The sequence below is a fragment of the Rattus norvegicus genome, chromosome 16 (genome assembly GCF_036323735.1).
Source record: "Rattus norvegicus strain BN/NHsdMcwi chromosome 16, GRCr8, whole genome shotgun sequence".
Lineage (NCBI taxonomy): Eukaryota > Metazoa > Chordata > Mammalia > Rodentia > Muridae > Rattus > Rattus norvegicus.
In genome coordinates this window covers 33,021,075-33,043,368 of record NC_086034.1, presented here as the reverse complement: position 1 = coordinate 33,043,368, position 22,294 = coordinate 33,021,075, and the positions used below count along the sequence as shown (strand labels likewise).

At 40.8% G+C, this 22,294-nt stretch overlaps 1 protein-coding gene across 6 annotated transcripts in view; it reads right to left on the bottom strand.

The window, feature by feature from the left end:
• Palldl1 (palladin-like 1) overlaps positions 1-22,294 on the bottom strand; it is a 169,368-nt gene that overhangs the window by 111,251 nt on the left and 35,823 nt on the right. Inside the window, exons 3-5 of one of the 6 annotated variants that reach the window (XM_039095182.2) lie at positions 20,352-20,410; positions 19,575-19,697; positions 17,150-17,163 (exon numbers count right to left, since the gene is read on the bottom strand). The exons of 2 other annotated variants lie outside the window; for them this stretch is intronic. In XM_039095182.2, coding sequence (XP_038951110.2) covers positions 20,371-20,410 — 40 coding nt within the window. In that variant the 3' untranslated portion in view covers positions 17,150-17,163; positions 19,575-19,697; positions 20,352-20,370. Of the gene's footprint in view, positions 1-16,865; positions 17,164-19,574; positions 19,698-20,351; positions 20,411-22,294 lie in introns of those variants that run through there. 3 more of the 6 variants (XM_039095181.2, XM_063275969.1, XM_039095178.2) reach the window with 3 other exon arrangements.

Genomic DNA, 22,294 nt, shown 5'->3' with positions numbered 1-22,294 from the left:
CGGTACGTGTTATCTGTCAAGGAAATTGTCCATTTCCTCCAGATTTTCAAGTTTTGTTGAATACCAGCTTTTGCAGTAGTATCTGATGATTTTTTTTGAATTTCTTCTGATTCTGTTGTTATGTCTCCCTTTTCATTTCTGATTTTGTTAATTTGTACACCCTCTCTGTGTCCTCTCATTAGTCTGGCTAAGGTTTATCAATCAGTTGATTTTCTCAAAGAACCAGCTTTTGGTTCTGTTGATTCTTTGTATAGTTCTTTTTGTTTCTATTTGGTTGATATCAGCTCTGAGTTTGATTATTTCCTGCCTTCTACTCCTCCTGTGTATATTTGCTTCTTTTTGTTCTAGAGCTTTTAGGTGTTCTGTCAAGCTGCTGATATATGCTCTCTCCTGTTTCTTTCTGCAGGCACTCAGAGCTATGAGTTTTCCTCTTAGCATAGCTTTCATTGTGTCCCATAAGTTTGGGTATGTTGTACCTTCATTTTCATTAAATTCTAAGAAGTCTTTAATGTCTTTCTTTATTTCTTCCTTGACCAGGTTATCATTGAGTAGAGCATTGTTCAACCTCCATGTATATGTGAGCGATCTTTCCTTATTGTTATTGAACACAACCTTTAGTCCATGGTGGTGTGATAGGACACATGGAATTATTTCTATCTTTCTGTATCTGTTGAGGCCTGTTTTGTGACCAATTATATGGTCAATTTTGGAGAAAGTACCATGAGGTGGTGAGAAGAAGGTATATCCTTTTGCTTTAGGATAGACTGTTCGATAAATATCTGTTAAGTCCATTTGGTTCATAACTTCTGTTAGTCTGTCTATGTCTCTGTTTAATTTCTGTTTCCATGATCTGTACATTGATGAGAGTGGGGTGTTGAAGTCTCCTACTATTATTGTGTGAGGTGCACTGTGTGCTTTGAGCTTTTGTAAGGTTTCTGTTATGTATTTAGGTGCCCTTATATTTGGAGCATATATATTTAGGATGGAGAGTTCATCTAGGTGGATTTTTTCCTTTGATGAACATGAAGTTTCCTTCCTTATCTTTTTTGATGACTTTTGGTTGAAAATCAATTTTATTCGATATCAGAATGGCTACTCCAGCTTCCTTCTTCATACCATTTGCTTGGAAAGCTGTTTTTCAGCCTTTTACTTTGAGGTAGTGTCTGTCTTTGTCTCTGAGGTGTGTTTCCTGTAGGCAGCAAAATGCTGGGTCCTCATTATGCATCCAGTTTGTTAATCTGTGTCTTTTTATTGGGGAATTGAGTCTATCGATGTTGAGAGATATTAAGGAATAGTAATTGTTGCTTCATGTTATCTTCGTATTTAGAGGTGAGATTATGTTTGTGTGCTTTCTTGTCTTTGCTTTGTTGCAAAACATTTAGTTTCTTGATTTTTCTCAGGTGTAGCTTGCCTCCTTGTGTTGGGCTTTACCATTTATTTTCCTTTGTCGGGCTGGTTTTGTAGAAAGAAATTGTGTAAATTTGTTTTTGTCATGTAATATGTTGGTTTTTCCATCTATGTTAATTGAGAGTTTTGCGGAATACAGTAACCTGGGCTGACATTTGTGTTCTCTTAGGGTCTGTATGACATCTGTCCAGGATCTTCTGGCTTTCATAGTCTCTGGTGAGAAGTCTGGTGTGATTCTGATATGTCTGCCTTTATTTGTTACTTTACCTTTTTCCCTTACTGCTTTTAATGTTCTTTCTTTGTTTTGTGCATTTGGTGTTTTGACTATTAAGTGATGGGAGGAGTTTCTTTTCTGGTCCAATTTATTTGGAGTTCTGTAGGCTTCTTGTATGTTTATGGGCATCTCTTTCTTTAGGTTAGGGAAGTTTTCTTCTATGATTTGGTGAAAATCTTTACTGGTCATTTGAGTTGGGAGTCTTCTCTCTCTTCTATACTCATTATCCTTAGGTTTGATCTTCTCATTCTGTCCTGGATTTACTGTATGTTTTGTACCAGTAGATTTTTCCCTTTTACATTATCATTGACAGTTATGTCGATGATTTCTATGGAATCTTCTGCTCCTGAGATTCTCTCCTTTTTTATTCTGTTGGTAATGTTTTTATCTATGGCTCCTTGTCTCTTCCTTTGGTTTTCCCTACTCATGGTTGTCTCCCTTTGTGCTTTCTTTCTTGTTTCTATTTCCATTTTGTATTCGTTCACCTGTTGTCTTTTCCTGTAATTCTTTCCATGATTTTTGTGTTTCCTCTCTAAGGTCTTCTACTTGTGTACTTGTGTTTTCCTGCATTTCTCTAAGGGAGTTCTTTATGTCTTTCTTAATGTCCTCCATCATCATGATCAAATGTGATTTTAAATCTAGATCTTGCTTTTCTTGTGTGTTTGGATATTCAGTGTTTGCTTTGGTGGGAGAATTGGGCTCTTATGATGTCATGTAGTCTTGTTTTCTGTTGCTTGGGTTCTTGCGCTTGCCTTTCGCCATCAGGTTGTCTCTGGTGTTACCTTGTTTTGCTCTGACAGTGGCTTGACCTTCCTATTATAGTCCTGTGTGTCAGGAGTGCTGTGGACTTGTTTTCCTGTTTTCTTTTAGCCAATTATGGGAACAGAGTGTTCTGTTCTCAGATGTGTAGTTGTTTCTGTCCACTGGCTTTCAGCTGTTCCTTTGGACGTGTGTCCTGAGTCCAATAGGCAGGTCACTTTTGACAGAAACGTTGGTAAGATAAGTCTCTGGTCTCGGGCCTGAAGTTGCTCCTGGGCTGGGTTTCAGCTCTCCATGAGGGTAGCAACCTGAAGGGCTTGCCCCTACCTCTGGGTCCCTGTGTGCTAGTTGTTTTCCTCTATAGTCAGAAATTTGGGCAGAGAGTAGTCTCCTCTAGTTTCCCAGGTGTGTCTGTGTTGCGCGCCCACCGTCTCGCCAGCAAGAATGACACGTGGACACCAGGATCCTTCTGCAGCGAAGCGTTTATTGCATCTTGAAGAGGAGAGAGCCGGGGCCCAGAAAGGCGCTGCTTATAAAACCCTAGCACGGCGCATCCATGCCTGATTGGTTGCTTACCCATGATCTCACTGGCACTCCCCGGGATGGGCAAAGACTTGGCGCAAACACACTCTTGCACATGCGCACACAACTTGTTTCCTGAAAGGAAGTCGGGCTGGCGCAGTGGAAGCCAGCGCCATCTTGTAATGGCGAATTCTATTACGGCTTTCCACATCTCCCCCTTTCTGTTTTACTAGAATGAGGCTGGTCTAGGCCTCTGCAGTTACGTCCATCTGCTGTGGCTCCTGTCTTAGGTCGTTCCTCTAATGTCACAGCCTTATCCGTCGTAGGGTAACCCTATCGCCACTGGGCCCCATGTCTTAGATTGGTCTGTGCATGAGGAAAGTTGCCCGTCTCTGGATACTGCAGTGCTGTGTGACAGTAACTGCTAAACGACCTAGGGCGAACTCTACAAAAGAGGCCAGCCAGAAAATGAGTTAGTGGGGAAATCATGATCAGCATATCGCGTGCAATGAGGAAACCTCAGCGATGTAGAAGGACTGATCAAAGAATCATTGAGTCTCTATCATCCCAGTACAGTGGATCCACAAATCCATGGGGTGCAAGAGCAGAGAACTCAGATACCGACTAATTCCTGAGCATAGATAACCAAATTCCAGGGGAGGCCCCTTGTTCAATGGCCACAAGTGCTTGAGTGACAATGACCTTGTCACGTTTCTGTTGAGATCTGAGTTTGCAAACCAACCATAGCATGAACACTAATCCACAGCATAGGGCTGCACCAAACAGAGCCACTCCCGATAAGTAGTGGGCACCTCATCTGGTTCTCCTCAGCTGCTAACACCAAGGGCCGTAGTCAAGCCACTCCTATAATAAAATTTAGAATTCCCAATTGTTAGCAACTACTCCAGAAAGTTCACCCACTGTGCTTGCCTAACAATAGATTGGGGGAGGGTAACTCTAGACACTGCAGACACAATGGCTGCAGCAGTAATGGCTGCCACAATAGCAGCGAAAGTAACAAGGTCTTTCCCAGGACAGTTTAGGATCGGTCATTCTTCTCTGGAACAACCAGCAGGCAATGGAACCATGTCTGAGATCTGCACAACCAGGGCAGAGTTCCCCAGTCCACAGCAGCTTAACACAGGTGACATTTCTGTGAAGCTACAGACTGCAAAATGACAACACCAGTTAAGGCAGCAAGAGTCACCAGGGGAATGAGGGGGGCAGGGGTAACAGCTGGAGTCCAGCTTCTCCAGAAAGCAGCAGTGCACAGAGGGTCGGAGCGCAGGCCACGATGGGACGGGACACAATGACTGCAGCAACGCCAGAATTTCTGTGATGAGAAAAGATGAGGGGGAATCCTCCATCTTCCTCTCAGGGCAGAGGAATGACTCCAGGGACCCGAACCACAAGAGCTGAATCTTTATGCTCCCAGGATCAGCAAGTCTCAGCAACCACCTCTGGCAGCTGGCATACTCTTGTAGCATCCTGTAGAAAAAACACAAGCATTCCCTCTTCCCCATATAAAATATCTGGACAGGATCATGTCAATATGTGGATCTTTCTATTTCACCTAGGCAGAAGTATGCCTAGTTGACGGGTGCCATAAACCTTGGCATCCAAATTTTAAAATTGAAATAAAAAGAGTATTATTAAATAATTGTATAGCATACAGGGATAACTTCCCCTTTTTATTTATTAAGATATAAACTGTCTAGTATCATTGTCCTCCCTCGTTAAGGGGTCTAGGCAATCCAGTTTGAGTTCTCAAATGGCCTACAAAGGAACAGTATTTAGTGTTCTTAACCACTAAGCCATCTCTCTAGCACCTCAAAAACTTTATTTACCTAAACATAAGCATTAATTAGAAATGCCAAATCCTGTAAATATTGTCCAGATTCAGTTGTACTAGAAATCCCTGAGTTGGCAGGGTGAGGCTGGGAATTTAAAGTAAGCAAATGGAGTCTTCCTCTTTTCATAAGGGTGTGTTATCAACTCCATTACCATTTTCAAAGAGCTGGGTCTATGGTTTTGTTTAGTTGCCTGAGCCAGAGCACTGAAAGGACAGTGAGTTGTCAGACATTTATACTGAAATCATCACTCACTGATTTCATGTAGAAAACTTGTCTCTAGTAAAGCATTAAGTAATTGAAATCAATTGTAAACCACAAGCCACACATTGGCTATCAGTATAAGAATTGAAAGCTTGATTTAAAACCAGTGGCTAAAGCACAAAATTTAATAATCTGTGCTGAAGCAGCAGAAACTCAAGAGAATAAACAAGTGATCGAATCATACATGTAGCCTTTTCATTAGATGAACCACCTATAAATAGAGTAAGCGCATTTCCTATGGGTTGTATGCACAAATATACAGTTTCTTTTTAAAATACTTCCATGACTCTAGCCTACAATTCTGTATTAACACAACTGAAGCTTTATCTCCAATGTGGATAGCAAAGAAAGACCTAAGTCCTCTGGTAAGGTGAGTTACTTAGCCTATTAACATATCCTTAGTAGCTTAAAATTAGTTTCAAATATTCTTTTCTGGAGTAGTGTAACAGCTACTCCCCAAATATTAAAGCTCATTTTGAGAGCAAAGATTTATAGTAAAAATTTCCATATACACTGAAAGATTCAAAGTTCTAACTTCTTACATTGAAGAAGCAACAAAATTACATAATATAAGGCTATTAGCCATTCTTTTGTAAAAATTATTAATGATATCACTTCATGGGCTCTCTAAAATTATAAGCAAGCTCACAAAATGAAAACTCACAATCGCTATGACGTAAACAAATTGTATAAAATCAATCTTCTAAATCTGTCTTGAAATGGCAGTTGGAGTAAGCAAACTGGCTGTAATGCTCTCACAAGTTCTAAAACCTCATCAATCCTTTGTAAATCCTATAACAATCTCTACCTGTTTGATTTTTTTCTCAATTATAAATAAGTTTAGTTAGTCAATGCAACACTGGCAATCCTTAATCACAATCCTTAAGTTCTCCTTGTAACACCAGAGCACAACCACAAGGTCACCTGAGTTCTGAGTACGTGACTAGGCGGTGTTCTTGGGGCAGTGGAATTAGCATTAAAATACAGATAACTTCAGGGCAAACCACAACATTGGAAAGCAAAACTCAACCTCCAACAATCTAGTCTCCAAAATCCAGTCTCCAAAACACCAAGTCTATCCTTCATGCTACCAAGTTTGACTGCCAATACCTACATATGAACGCATGATGGTGCGGTCTCCAATACCTCAACAAAGAGACATTGCCTTAAATTCTTTTAGAAGCCTGGTTTCTAGAGTAAGAATTCCATAAAAATATTATCTCAATTTAGACCTGTTTCCTTAGATAGAATTGAGATATCTTTTTGTTTGATTCTCCTGAATAAATTTTTCAGGCGGTCTACCTCTATCAAATCTGATCGGTATGACTCTGTGAAGTTTCCAGAGCCTAAGCACACCTTTTACAAGCACAAAGACAAAATTTTTTCTCCCAAAATACTGTGTTCCTTTTATCTCCTTTTCTTTTCTTTTTTTCTTTGGAGACCTTTTCTCCCTCTGACATACTTTCTTGTTGCTCTGCAAGGACCCTCTGACCTGTCCTAACGGCTGTAACGGCTTCCCACACAAAGAAAAAAATAAACAAAATTACCAGCCTTGCCCACAAAGGATCCATAACTTTCGGTTTCTTCACAGTGGCTCTCCACCTAGGCCCATATCTTTCTTCTTCATAGCGAGCTGCCTCATCTTCTAAATCCTCTTCCTCAGAGGGGCTAAGCTCGTCTGTTTCTGAACTATCAAGCCCCAAAGCCTCTAACTCCTCTACCGGATAAAGGTTTTTTTTCGGGGTTTTCTTCTCCTTCCTCTGTTTCTCTCCCAGGGCGTCCTTTCCCTTATCACTCGCTTCCTCGGATCCAAGGTCCTTGGAAGGGTCTTTTTTCTTAGGTGTACCTTTCCTTCTTAAAGCTTTCACCGTGCTCTGTTTCTGACATGTTGTATCAAGACCAAACATGCCTCTCAGAGCTTACCTCTCAACCTGGAGTTCTGGACCCTCTTCGTGAGCGGAGGCTCTCCTTGGTGCTGGCGATGGTGAGGCGTTTGTCCCGGGTTTCGGCACCAAATATCGTGCGCCCAACATCTCGCCAGCAAGAACAACGCGCGGACACCAGGATCCTTCTGCAGCAAAGCGTTTATTGCATCTTGAAGAGGAGAGAGCCGGGGCCCAGAAAGGCGCTGCTTATAAAACCCTAACACGGCATGTCCACGCCTGATTGGTTGCTTACCCATGGTCTCACTGGCACGCCCCAGGGTGGGCAAAGACTTGGCGCGAACACACTCTTGCACATGCGCACACAGCTAGTTTCCTGAAAGGAAGTCGGGCTATGTCCACAGCAGAAGCCAGCACCATCTTGAAATGGCAAATGCTATCGCGACTTTCCACGTGGAGCACAGTGGAAGCCGGCGCCATCTTGTAATGGCAAATGCTATTGTGACTTTCCACATGTCTGTCCTTCTGAAGGTCTAGCTCTTCCTCCCACGAGATTTGGGTGCAAGGAGCTGTTTGACCCAGTCTGTTCAGATCTGGGTGCAGTCTGGACCACAGAGCTCCTGCAGCTTGACTGCCCCTATCTTCCTGTGCCTAGAGGCCTTATACAGATTCCTCTTGGGCCAGGGATGTGGGCAAAGGTGGGCAGAAGTGGCGGTCTCTCCTGCCCTGCAGTCTCAGGATTGCCCACATGTCTGGGTGATGAGCTCTCTCTCCCACGGTTTTTGGAGAAGGGAGCTGTGGGCATGAATATTCTGAAGGGATGATGTGTACATGGCTTTTAATGTTTAGGTGGGCAATTATGTCTTATCAATTGGATCAGAGGTTATTGTGCTGTGTGTTCTTTCTTATGGCTCTTTATTAATTTACATTTAAGAGAATTTGTGGTGATGGAGACACTGGACTGGCATGGAATTGAGATGTATATTTCTGGCATGGAGGCAACCTGACTTGGGAACTAGATAGGTAGAGAGATTGTTGCCAGTCTCAGAGAGAAGCCTTTGGCAGTGTGATATGGGATGGAGCAGAGCAGGTGAGATGCTTTGCTGACTGAGATGAAGATATCTACCATATATCTTGGGGCACTACAGTGCCGGACCTAGTGGGGGTAAAAGACAGCATTTTTTATAATTGTACAGCAACATCTCCTCATATCTATTCTGTATAGTACTTGATGTTCTAGTCAGAGCAATAAGACAGCAAAATGAGATCAAGGGGACACAAATTGACAAAGAAAAAGTCAAGGTATCACTATTTGCAGATGATATGATGATATGCAAAAGCAACCCCCAAAATTCTACCAGAGAACACCTACCACTGATAAACAACTTCCACAAAGTGGCCTGATATAAAACTAACTCCAACAAATCAGTAGCCTTCCTTTATACAAATGTAACTGGGCTGAGAAAGAAATTAGGGAAATAACACCCTTCACAAGAGATGTAATAATATAAAATGTATTGGAGTAACACTAACTAAACAAGTGAAAGATCAGTGTGCCAAGAATTTTAAGTTTTTCAAGAAGGAAGTCAAAGAAGACCTCAGAAAATGGAGAGATCTCCCAAGTTCATCGATTTGTAGAATTAACATACTAAAAATGTCCATCCTACCAAAATCGATCTGCAGGTTCAATGCAGTCTCCATCAATATTCCAACACAATTCTTCAAAGACATGGAAAGAGCAACTCTCAATTTACATGGAAAAAACTCAGAATAGTGAAAATAATTCTTTTTTTTTTATTTATTTTTTTTTATTAACTTGAGTATTTCTTATATACATTTCAAGTGTTATTCCCTTTCCCGGTTTCCGGGCAAAATCCCCCTCCCCCCTCCCCTTCCTTATGGGTGTTCCCCTCCCAACCCTCCCCCCATTGCCGCCCTCCCCCCATAGTCTAGTTCACTGGGGGTTCAGTCTTAGCAGGACCCAGGGCTTCCCCTTCCACTGGTGCTCTTACTAGGATATTCATTGCTACCTATGGGGTCAGAGTCCAGGGTCAGTCCATATATAGTCTTTAGGTAGTGGCTTAGTCCCTGGAAGCTCTGGTTGCTTGACATTGTTGTACTTTTGGGGTCTCGAGCCCCTTCAAGCTCTTCCAGTTCTTTCTCTGATTCCTTCAACGGGGGACCTATTCTCAGCTCAGTAGTTTGCTGCTGGCATTCGCCTCTGTATTTGCTGTATTCTGGCTGTGTCTCTCAGGAGCGATCTACATCCGGCTCCTGTCGGTCTGCACTTCTTTGCTTCATCCATCTTGTCCAATTGGGTGGCTGTATATGTATGGGCCACCTGTGGGGCAGGCTCTGAATGGGTGTTCCTTCAGTCTCTGTTTTAATCTTTGCCTCTCCCTTCCCAGCCAAGGGTATTCTTTTTCCTCATTTAAAGAAGGAGTGAAGCATTCACATTTTGATCATCCGTCTTGAGTTTCGTTTGTTCTAGGGATCTAGGGTAATTCAAGCATTTGGGCTAATAGCCACTTATCAATGAGTGCATACCATGTATGTCTTTCTGTGATTGGGCTAGCTCACTCAGGATGATATTTTCCAGTTCCAACCATTTGCCTACGAATTTCATAGACTCGTTGTTTTTGATAGCTGAGTAATATTCCATTGTGTAGATGTACCACATTTTCTGTATCCATTCCTCTGTTGAAGGGCATCTCGGTTCTTTCCATTTTCTGGCTATTATAAATAAGGCTGCGATGAACATAGTGGAGCACGTGTCTCTTTTATATGTTGAGGCATCTTTTGGGTATATGCCCAAGAGAGGTATAGCTGGATCCTCAGGCAGTTCAATGTCCAATTTTCTGAGGAACCTCCAGATTGATTTCCAGAATGGTTTTACCAGTCTGCAATCCCACCAACAATGGAGGAGTGTTCCTCTTTCTCCACATCCTCGCCAGCATCTGCTGTCACCTGAGTTTTTGATCTTAGCCATTCTCACTGGTGTGAGGTGAAATCTCAGGGTTGTTTTGATTTGCATTTCCCTTATGACTAAGGATGTTGAACATTTCTTTAGGTGTTTCTCAGCCATTCGGCATTCCTCAGCTGTGAATTCTTTGTTTAGCTCTGAACCCCATTTTTTAATAGGGTTATTTGTTTCCCTGCGGTCTAACTTCTTGAGTTCTTTGTATATTTTGGATATAAGGCCTCTATCTGTTGTAGGATTGGTAAAGATCTTTTCCCAATCTGTTGGTTGCCGTTTTGTCCTAACCACCGTGTCCTTTGCCTTACAGAAGCTTTGCAGTTTTATGAGATCCCATTTGTCGATTCTTGATCTTAGAGCATAAGCCATTGGTGTTTTGTTCAGGAAATTTTTTCCAGTGCCCATGTGTTCCAGATGCTTCCCTAGTTTTTCTTCTATTAGTTTGAGTGTGTCTGGTTTGATGTGGAGGTCCTTGATCCACTTGGACTTAAGCTTTGTACAGGGTGATAAGCATGGATCGATCTGCATTCTTCTACATGTTGCCCTCCAGTTGAACCAGCACCATTTGCTGAAAATGCTATCTTTTTCCCATTGGATGGTTTTGGCTCCTTTGTCAAAAATCAAGTGACCATAGGTGTGTGGGTTCATTTCTGGGTCTTCAATTCTATTCCATTGGTCTATCTGTCTGTCTCTGTACGAATACCATGCAGTTTTTATCACTATTGCTCTGTAATACTGCATGAGTTCAGGGATAGTGATTCCCCCTGAAGTCCTTTTATTGTTGAGGATAGCTTTAGCTATCCTGGGTTTTTTGTTATTCCAGATGAATTTGCAAATTGTTCTGTCTAACTCTTTGAAGAATTGGATTGGTATTTTGATGGGGATTGCATTGAATCTGTAGATTGCTTTTGGTAAAATGGCCATTTTTACTATATTAATCCTGCCAATCCATGAGCATGGGAGATCTTTCCATCTTCTGAGGTCTTCTTCAATTTCTTTCCTCAGTGTCTTGAAGTTCTTATTGTAGAGATCTTTTACTTGCTTGGTTAAAGTCACACCGAGGTACTTTATATTATTTGGGTCTATTATGAAGGGTGTCGTTTCCCTAATTTCTTTCTCGGCTTGTTTCTCTTTTGTATAGAGGAAGGCAACTGATTTATTTGAGTTAATTTTATACCCAGCCACTTTGCTGAAGTTGTTTATCAGCTTTAGTAGTTCTCTGGTGGAACTTTTGGGATCACTTAAATATACTATCATGTCATCTGCAAATAGTGATATTTTGACTTCTTCTTTTCCGATCTGTATCCCCTTGATCTCCTTTTGTTGTCTGATTGCTCTGGCTAGAACTTCAAGAACTATATTGAATAAGTAGGGAGAGAGTGGGCAGCCTTGTCTAGTCCCTGAATTTAGTGTGATTGCTTCAAGTTTCTCTCCATTTAGTTTAATGTTAGCAACTGGTTTGCTGTATATGGCTTTTACTATGTTTAGGTATGGGCCTTGAATTCCTATTCTTTCCAGGACTTTTATCATGAAGGGGTGTTGAATTTTGTCAAATGCTTTCTCAGCATCTAATGAAATGATCATGTGGTTTTGTTCTTTCAGTTTGTTTATATGATGGATCACGTTGATGGTTTTCCGTATATTAAACCATCCCTGCATGCCTGGGATGAAGCCTACTTGATCATGGTGGATGATTGTTTTGATGTGCTCTTGAATTCGGTTTGCCAGAATTTTATTGAGTATTTTTGCGTCGATATTCATAAGGGAAATTGGTCTGAAGTTCTCTTTCTTTGTTGTGTCTTTGTGTGGTTTAGGTATAAGAGTAATTGTGGCTTCGTAGAAGGAATTCGGTAGTGCTCCATCTGTTTCAATTTTGTGGAATAGTTTGGATAATATTGGTATGAGGTCTTCTATGAAGGTTTGATAGAATTCTGCACTAAACCCGTCTGGACCTGGGCTCTTTTTGGTTGGGAGACCTTTAATGACTGCTTCTATTGCCTTAGGAGTTATGGGGTTGTTTAACTGGTTAATTTGTTCCTGATTTAACTTCGATACCTGGTATCTGTCTAGGAAATTGTCCATTTCCTGAAGATTTTCAAATTTTGTTGAATATAGGTTTTTATAGTAAGATCTGATGATTTTTTGAATTTCTGAATCTGTAGTTATGTGTCCCTTTTCATTTCTAATTTTGTTAATTTGGACACACTCTCTGTGTCCTCTCGTTAGTCTGGCTAAGGGTTTATCTATCTTGTTGATTTTCTCAAAGAACCAACTTTTGGTTCTGTTGATTCTTTCTATGGTCCTTTTTGTTTCTACTTGGTTGATTTCAGCTCTGAGTTTGATTATTTCCTGCCTTCTACTCCTCCTGGGTGTATTTGCTTCTTTTTGTTCTAGAGCTTTTAGGTGTGCTGTCAAGCTGCTGACATATGCTCTTTCCTGTTTCTTTCTGCAGGCACTCAGCGCTATGAGTTTTCCTCTTAGCACAGCTTTCATTGTGTCCCATAAGTTTGGGTATGTTGTATCTTCATTTTCGTTAAATTCTAAGAAGTTTTTAATTTCTTTCTTTATTTCTTCCTTGACCAGGTTATCATTGAGTAGAGCATTGTTCAATTTCCACGTGTATGTGGGCATTCTTCCCTTATTGTTATTGAAGACCAGTTTTAGGCCGTGGTGGTCCGATAGCATGCATGGGATTATCTCTATCTTTCTGTACCTGTTGAGGCCCGTTTTTTGACCAATTATATGGTCAATTTTGGAGAAAGTACCATGAGGAGCTGAGAAGAAGGTATATCCTTTTGCTTTAGGATAGAATGTTCTATAAATATCCGTTAAGTCCATTTGGCTCATGACTTCTCTTAGTCTGTCGACATCACTGTTTAATTTCTGTTTCCATGATCTGTCCATTGATGAGAGTGGGGTGTTGAAGTCTCCCACTATTATTGTGTGAGGTGCAATGTGTGTTTTGAGCTTTAGTAAGGTTTCTTTTACGTATGTAGGTGCCCTTGTATTTGGGGCATAGATATTTAGGATTGAGAGTTCATCTTGGTGGATTTTTCCTTTGATGAATATGAAGTGTCCTTCCTTATCTTTTTTGATGACTTTTAGTTGGAAATTGATTTTATTTGATATTAGAATGGCTACTCCAGCTTGCTTCTTCTGACCATTTGCTTGGAAAGTTGTTTTCCAGCCTTTCACTCTGAGGTAGTGTATGTCTTTGTCTCTGAGGTGTGTTTCCTGTAGGCAGCAGAATGCAGGGTCCTCATTGCGTATCCAGTTTGTTAATCTATGTCTTTTTATTGGGGAGTTGAGGCCATTGATATTGAGAGATATTAAGGAATAGTGATTATTGCTTCCCTTTATATTCATATTTGGATGTGAGGTTATGTTTGTGTGCTTTCATTCTCTTTGTTTTGTTGCCAAGACGATTAGTTTCTTGCTTCTTCTAGGGTATAGCTTGCCTCCTTATGTTGGGCTTTACCATTTATTATCCTTTGTAGTGCTGGATTTGTAGAAAGATATTGTGTAAATTTGGTTTTGTCATGGAATATCTTGGTTTCTCCATCAATGTTAATTGAGAGTTTTGCTGGATACAGTAACCTGGGCTGGCATTTGTGTTCTCTTAGGGTCTGTATGACATCAGTCCAGGATCTTCTGGCCTTCATAGTTTCTGGCGAGAAGTCTGGTGTGATTCTGATAGGTCTCCCTTTATATGTTACTTGACCTTTTTCCCTTACTGCTTTTAATATTCTTTCTTTATTTTGTGCGTTTGGTGTTTTGACAATTATGTGACGGGAGGTGTTTCTTTTCTGGTCCAATCTATTTGGAGTTCTGTAGGCTTCTTGTATGTCTATGGGTATCTCTTTTTTTAGGTTAGGGAAGTTTTCTTCTATGATTTTGTTGAAGATATTTACTGGTCCTTTGAGCTGGGAGTCTTCACTCTCTTCTATACCTATTATCCTTAGGTTTGATCTTCTCATTGAGTCCTGGATTTCCTGTATGTTTTGGACCAGTAGCTTTTTCCGCTTTACATTATCTTTGACAGTTGAGTCAATGATTTCTATGGAATCTTCTGCTCCTGAGATTCTCTCTTCCATCTCTTGAATTCTGTTGGTGAGGCTTGTATCTACAGCTCCTTGTCTCTTCTTTTGGTTTTCTATATCCAGGGTTGTTTCCATGTGTTCTTTCTTGATTGCTTCTATTTCCATTTTTAATTCCTTCAACTGTTTGATTGTGTTTTCCTGGAATTCTTTCAGGGATTTTTGCGATTCCTCTCTGTAGGCTTTTACTTGTTTATTAATGTTTTCCTGTGTTTCCCTAAGTGTGTTCATGTCTTTCTTGAAGTCCTCCAGCATCATGATCAAATATGATTTTGTAACTAGATCTTGCTTTTCTGGTGTGTTTGGATATTCCATGTTTGTTTTGGTGGGAGAATTGGGCTCCGATGATGGCATGTAGTCTTGGTTTCTGTTGCTTGGGTTCCTGCGCTTGCCTCTCGCCATCAGATTATCTCTAGTGTTACTTTGTTCTGCTATTTCTGACAGTGGCTAGACTGTCCTATAAGCCTGTGTGACAGGAGTGCTGTGGACCTGTTTTCCTCTCTTTCAGTCAGTTATGGGGACAGAGTGTTCTGCTTTCTGGCGTGTAGTTTTTCCTCTCTACAGGTCTTCAGCTGTTCCTGTGGTCCTGTGTCTTGAGTTCACCAGGCAGCTTTCTTGCAGCAGAAAATTTGGTCTTACCTGTGGTCCCGAGGCTCAGGTTCGCTCGTGGGGTGCTGCCCACGGGCTCTCTGCAGCGGCAGCAACCAGGAAGACCTGTGCCGCCCCTTCCGGGAACTTCAGTGCACCAGGGTTCCAGATGGTCTTTGGCTTTTTCCTCTGGCGTCCGAGATGTGTGTGCAGGGAGCAGTCACTTCTGGTTTCCCAGGCTTGTCTGCCTCTCTGAAGGTTTAGCTCTCCCTCCCAGGGGATTTGGGTGCAGAGAACTGTTTATCCGGTCTGTTTCTTTCAGGTTCCGGCGGTGTCTCAGGCACAGGGGTCCTGCCGCTCCTGGGCCCTTCCCCACGGGAGCCCAGAGGCCTTATACAGTTTCCTCTTGGGCCAGGGATGTGGGCAGGGGTGAGCAGAGTTGGTGGTCTCTTCCGCTCTGCAGCCTCAGGAGTGCCCACCTGACCAGGCGGTTGGGTCTCTCTCTCACCTGGTCTGGGAGCAGAGAGCTGCTGCGGGCCGGGATCCGCGGGTGTGGGACTTCCGGTAAACACAGAACGTGCCCGGTCCTAGAGAAATTCTGCTTTCCTGTGTCCCAAGCTCACCAGGCAGCTTTCTTGCAGCAGAAAATTTGGTCTTACCTGTGGTCCCGAGGCTCAGGTTCGCTCGTGGGGTGCTGCCCAGGGGCTCTCTCCAGCGGCAGCAACCAGGAAGACCTGTGCCGCCCCTTCCGGGAGCTTCAGTGCACCAGGGTTCCAGATGGTCTTTGGCTTTTTCCTCTGGCGTCCGAGATGTGTGTGCAGGGAGCAGTCACTTCTGGTTTCCCAGGCTTGTCTGCCTCTCTGAAGGTTTAGCTCTCCCTCCCACGGGATTTGGGTGCAGAGAACTGTTTATCCGGTCTGTTTCTTTCAGGTTCCGGCGGTGTCTCAGGCACAGGGGTCCTGCCGCTCCTGGGCCCTCCCCCACGGGAGCCCAGAGGCCTTATACAGTTTCCTCTTGGGCCAGGGATGTGGGCAGGGGTGAGCAGAGTTGGTGGTCTCTTCCGCTCTGCAGCCTCAGGAGTGCCCACCTGACCAGGGGGTTGGGTCTCTCTCTCACCGGGTCTGGGAGCAGAGAGCTGCTGCGGGCCGGGATCCGCGGGTGTGGGACTTCCCGTGAAAATAATTCTTAATAATAAAAGAATGACTGGGGGAATCACCATCCCTGACCTCAAGCTATACTACAGAGCAATAGTGATAAAAACTGCATGGTACTGGAACAGAGACAGACAGTTTGATCAATGGAATAGAATTATGCACACTTGATCTTTGACAAAGAAGCCAAAAATATACAATGGAAAAAAGAAAGCATCTTCAATAAATGGTGCTGGTCCAACTGGCTGTCTGCATGTAGAAAAATGAAAATAGATTCGTATTTATCACAATGCACAAAGCTTAAGTCCAAGTCGATCAAGGATGTCAGCACAAACCAGATTAACTGAATCTAATAGAAGAGAAAGTGGCAAAGAACCTTGAACTCATTGTCACATTCAAAAATTTCCTAAACAGAACTCCAATGGCTCACACTCTAAGATCAAGAATTGATAAACGGGACCTCACAAAACTGGAAAGCTTCTGTAGGGCAAAGGACAAATTGGCATCCTACGGATTGGGAAAATTTTTTCACTGATCCCACATCTGATAGAGGGTTAATATCCAAAATATATAAAGAACACAAGAAGTTTACAACCAAAAAATCAAACAACTCAGTCAAAAAATGAGGTATAGAAGTAAACTGAGAATTCACAATAGAGGAATCTCAAATGGCTGAGAAGCACTAAAGAAATGTTCAAATTTCTTAGTGATCAGAGAAATGAAAATCAAAACAACCCTGAGATTCTACCTTACACCAGTCAGAATGGCTAAGATCAAAACCTCAGGTGACATCACATGTTGGCAAGGATGTGGAGAAAGAGGAGCACTCCTCCATTGATGGTGGGATAACCTGAGTCCAGAAAATACCTTTGAGGATGGTCACACACTGAGAGTGGACACACACTGACGGTGGACGCACACTGACGGTGGACACACATTGAGGGTTGTCACACATGGAGGGTGGTCACACTGAAAGTGGTCAGATGCTTCAATTTTATAGATTCCAAACTGATATTAAGACAGTTATGATCAGATTTTCTTATTGTAGGAACTGACAGTTCATATTTAAATAAAATCGAGTCCAATGCAATGCTTTTCTTATCCCACCATATACAGTTTAATTAGTTACTAATTGAATAAGGGCTACAAATCCAGGATTACATATTTTCAATAGTAGATTTATTTTTGTCTCAGAATAATTGTAGAGATATAAGAAGATATGATTTTATGGTTTTGTTTCAGTGTCAATGACAGCACACGTTCAGCCGTCTATATCTGGTGTCTATAAAGAAGATTCCATTATCTTCAAACCCTCCCTCTTTTTAATAGTCTTCCACATCACCGGCGCAGATGGCAAGCAATGCTTTCTTATAGTGCCCTGAAGCAAAATTCTGAAAAGAAAAAAATAAAGGCACATAAAACTCAAATCTCTCCCTGTTTCTAAAAGTCAACTGTACATTTTATAATTGCAATATAAAAGATTCGTGGACCATTAGCCTTCACTAAAACTATTTTTTGTCTAAAGATTTTCTAAGTAGTATTCGAAGTGAAACATTAAAATAGTGCTGTGCTATAGTTGAAACGATATGCTTTGTATAGAGCTGATGAAAGTTTAATAACATGTTTTACAGTGAATCTTTTCTTCAGCTTTAGTAATTGACACACTAATGTCACTACTATAGTAAATCAGTGTAGATTCTGGACACTGCCAATGTGTCTCAAAAGATTTGAAAATATTTATACTGTTTAATTCAGTAAATCCTATAGCAGGAAATACATTTAAAATATTATCAATTATGGATGAGTACCAGATTTATGCTAGCAACATCTGCCCTTTAATGTTACATATAACAATGAAAGGCATTCAATCATGTGAGACAGTTTTTCTATTTCACAACGTACTTTATAAAAAGGATGTCTTATTTTCATAAAATCCTTTCTTTTGGTAGCAAAATGTTATTGTTTATGTCTGTGTGAAAAAAGATCCACCTTAGTCCACTGGGGCTTTCACAATCGAGGTGACTTAAAATATCAGAAGTTTATGTCTAAGTTAGGGCAGATGGGAAATCTAGGTGACAAAGCGTTATGTGAATACTTCTTTATTGACTCCAGCCTGACATGGCAGGAGGGTCAAAGGAACATCCTGGAGCTTTGTCTTCCCAACAAGGAGACTAGCCCTACTTGTGGACTCTATCTTCATGACTTTATTCTCAGATGCCCATCTCCTAGCACCTCTCAGATGCCCATCTCCTAGCACCATCCCCTTAGGGCTAGGGTTTCAGTGTAGGAATCTGGAGAAACAAGCTTTCCAGCCACAGCAGGACCTTTCTAGGTGTCTCACTCCCAGGTGTTGGTGGTAGAGAACCAGGGCAACTATGTTTCTTTTTATCTTCTTCCATCAGGTCTAAAGATTCCAGAATAGGTAGCTGAACGAATGTCATTATAGAATCCATCTTCATAAAAACCATTTATTGTATTAATGCTCCTTTACATAAGGCTGTGTAATTAAGACTCACAGATTAGCAACGCGTTATTTTAACTTGTCTTCAATATGATTAGAAATAATTACAAAGAGCATAAACAAGCTAGCTTATTCACTTAGAAATTGAGTTCTGACTCAGTGGTACAAGTTGATCACCACTAACAGCTTTAGGTTTTCGAGAAAGGCATAGTAAACCATTTTATCACAGATTAAAAAAAAACATAAAGTTGATTTTAACTGATGCATCAATTTCTTAGAGCCATTTTGGCTCCTACAAAGGCTACGAAAGCACTCTGGAATTTATGGCTTCGATCTCTGAGGTGCTGGGAGTTATGTCTTGAATAATACAAGGAACTGAACTGTTTTTGCTTGGACTGGGAGTTTCACTTGAAAACAATGTGAGTTTTCAAGGTATAAATTGAGACATAGTCTCAAGTATGGCGCGGGTTCTCCTGCTCTACTCTCTCCATCCTGAACACCATTTTGGTTTTCTTTGCTGAAGAAACTAAACATAATGATTTTATACTGCACCCACAGATTACATGGATGGACCATATACTTCATTTTTTTGCCAAGTTATAGAAGACATTTAAAATGTTTTAGGGAGACCAGAATAAGAAATTGGCCTGTTTGTTTTTGAATTATTTCCTTGCCCTCTGATTGGTGAAGTGTTTGGTCATGTAGAGTTTTACGTATTCAGTAATAAATTTCTCCAAATTGGTAGTTGATGTTATTTGACTGGCTGCCTTGTTTTCTATGAGGCTTTGAGGAGTGGTGCTGGGCAGCAGTTAATACATTCCCGTGGCAAAATACTGTTTTTTTTTTGTTTTTGTTTGTTTGTTTGCTTGCTTGCTTGTCTGCTTGCTTGTGTTTCGAGAGGGTTCAAGAAGTGGATCCTAGCCTCTAAGTTGCTTTGGAGCTGAGGGAGACCTTGAAGTGTCGGTTCTCCTATTGCAACCTCAGTAGATCTAGTGTCGGGGTTGCAGGTGAAATCACAGGCAAACTGCCACACCCAGCTGGTCCTGTGCTTTTCACATCAGAAGGGAACCCTGGAACCACAGTCATAGGAAGGGAATATTTTATACAATTACATAAAGAATTTTGTTTAAAAGCAAAGATCAGTATTTCTGTGGTGCAATGACTTTTCCAGGTTGATGTTTGTTAAAGCACTGAACGCTGTCTAAGCTCTTCGAGTCAACCATCCTTGTGAGACATGTAGCTTTTTAGATACCCACAGCAAGTTGTTTCAATTGAAGCTTTTATTTATGGCTCAGAAAGAATAATATGTGAGGTAAATTCAATTATGAAGAGAAGATTTACTTTGATATCATGAAAGAGGGATTTTCCGAATCTCTCCTTGTAACGTTTCCTTATGGTCATTAGATCTATTTCACTTCTGGCGATTAGAATCCTGATGACAGTTTTGTTATGGAAGCCAAAATCCTAAAAACAGCAGAAATGTGGGTAGAGAAAACAGTACTTTAAGACCTGTTCAGCATGGAAGGGCTTCCTTCTCAGTAGCGATTTGCTTGTGGGTCCACAGGACTTAAACATTGCTGTCACTGCTATGGGATGCCTGGGGCCTCCCTTCTCGGAAGTTTCAAACGTCTTTCAAGTGGAACAATGGTGACATCTGGTGGCCACTCAACGTAATCTAATGCTTTATATCAGAATATTTTTGAGTATAAATCTACTAACATTTCATAATTTGGGGAGATTACAACAACCAAAATTCTGACCAAGTTCCCTGAATCAGGGCACAGCTGGGATCAGGGCACAGCTGGAATCAGAATAACTATGATTATTTGTCCAGGTCATACACAGGGAAGGCATTAGGCTGTTGTTGCCGTCATGGTGCATTTGAATGATCAGTTTAAATAAATAAAAAATATTAAGATTCTAAACTGCACGAGGTCAATATACTCTAAGTCTCAGGTGTCTTAAGTACACATGTTGTAGAAAGCAGAGAATATCTGCATTTAATGAATTTCACTTTTGGTGTTTAACTTGCTTCCTTTTACTTGAACACATTTTCTTTGGAATAAAAATAGTAGATATTAATTTTAAATAAGTTAAAAAAGTATGTGTTATACTTACATGGATTGCCCTGTATAATTTATAAGCAAAGTAGCTTGGTTTGTCCTGAACACAACGAACTAGAGAGGAAGAGAGCAAGGAAAAATTTGAGTGACAGGATGTAATTCTTCGGAAGTCGGGAAAGAAATTGAGCACTTACATATTGTTCCAGAATCATCACGTTGCATTATAGTTTCAATACTTAGAATAATGGTAGCACTAGCCACACTCTATCAAAAAGTATAACATATCAATATTTTATTTTGTAATGACAAATGATTGTCTCTGAACATATGGCCATTATTGTTAAATTTTTTAAAAAAAGGGCAGGGTATAACTGCATTGCTGTCTTGAGAGGCAGAGACTTTTAACTATAAATATCTATGTTGTCTGTTCACACTGAAGTGGTTGGCACCGTCTTCGTATTCTCTAATATCTCTAATATCTCATCACATGAACAACAGATTTCAAAATTCCACCGCTGGTATACAGAAACAGTATGAGTGAAAATCTCATAAATCTACTTGTAAAAAAATACTTTGTTTAGTGAGAAAGCTGAGATTATTAATTATAATTAGCCACATGTCCTTTTCCTAGTTGTAATAGATAAGTGAGATTTAGTTTCTGTTACCCTGTTATTGTCAAATTACTTATTCTACCAATTCTAGAGACTTAGTTGACATCACAGGTTTCTTCCAACTTTCTACAAAATATTTTTTATTTGTGTGCATATGTGTTGATATGATGTATGCACATGTATGTGTGTGCATTCCTGTGCACAAGCACAGAGGCCAGAATAGGCCTCTTTATCACTATCCTTCTTTATTCCTCTCCAGCTATGCTTTTGAGGCAGGGTCTCCCTAAGCCTGGAATTCACATCCTCAGCAAGGCTAGAAGAAATCAAGCTCTGGAAAATCCTCTTGTCTTCATCCATCAAAGCTGGTACTTCAGGCATGTGTGAGATGTCTGGCTTGTTATATTGGTCCTGGAATCCAAACTTAACTCTCAGGATTACTCAGTGAGTGTACTTGGCTACTGAACTACTTTTATGTCTTCTCAATTGTTTGTAATAACCAACTGTTTGTACATAGAACCTGAATGCCAGCTACAATGACGTAATAAAATATGATTATAAAAATATTAGATAATTATGCAACTAGTTTGAGGTTTTACATTTTTGCACAGATACCAGATATACATAAAATGAAAATAAATGGGCCAATAATTTAGGGGATGAAAGAAGGTGTTTTACTTGAGCTTCAGGAATTGCTTCATTAAGCATTTTATTTTCATTTTAACCTACTATTCATTTTGAAAAATATCGGTAACTGCTACTTTTGCAAGCAACTACTTGAATTAGAGTTATACCAACTGTATATAATTTTGTGATAGTCTTTTTCTCTCTATAAAGATGCTCTATTAGAGAAACCACAGTTGAGTTAGATTTTAGGCAGGGTTTGAGAATAAAATCGGCCAAAGCTTTGATTATGAGATGATTGTACTTGATTTTTAGTAAAGCAAACAAAACGTAAGGTCCTGGGTATAAAAATGTCCCTGTTTCCCTCTTTCATGTAGTGATGAACGAAGGTTCTGCCTTTCTTAACTTCATCCCATGACAGTGAGTGCTTAACAGACAGACCTTTTTCTCTCTTCCTCAGGCTCAACGCTGAAGAAAGGCGTCAGGTCTTAAAGGGTAGAACGTTGATTGTTAATGGTCCCTCTGACATTATGCCAGGGACTTTCTCCTTTCGTTTAGTCTGGACTTGTCTTCCTACCCCCTTTTTTGACTTAACTCAAACGATCACCCTTTTTATTACACTATTCATTCCACACTATCCTCTATTCATTGTCTTTATTAGAAATTTCTTCATCCAAGACTATATTAGATAGAAGGAGATGCTTATGAGGGTTGCTGTGGTGGAGAGTCTCCAAAGATTAGGATCAGAAAACAATAAATTGCATTA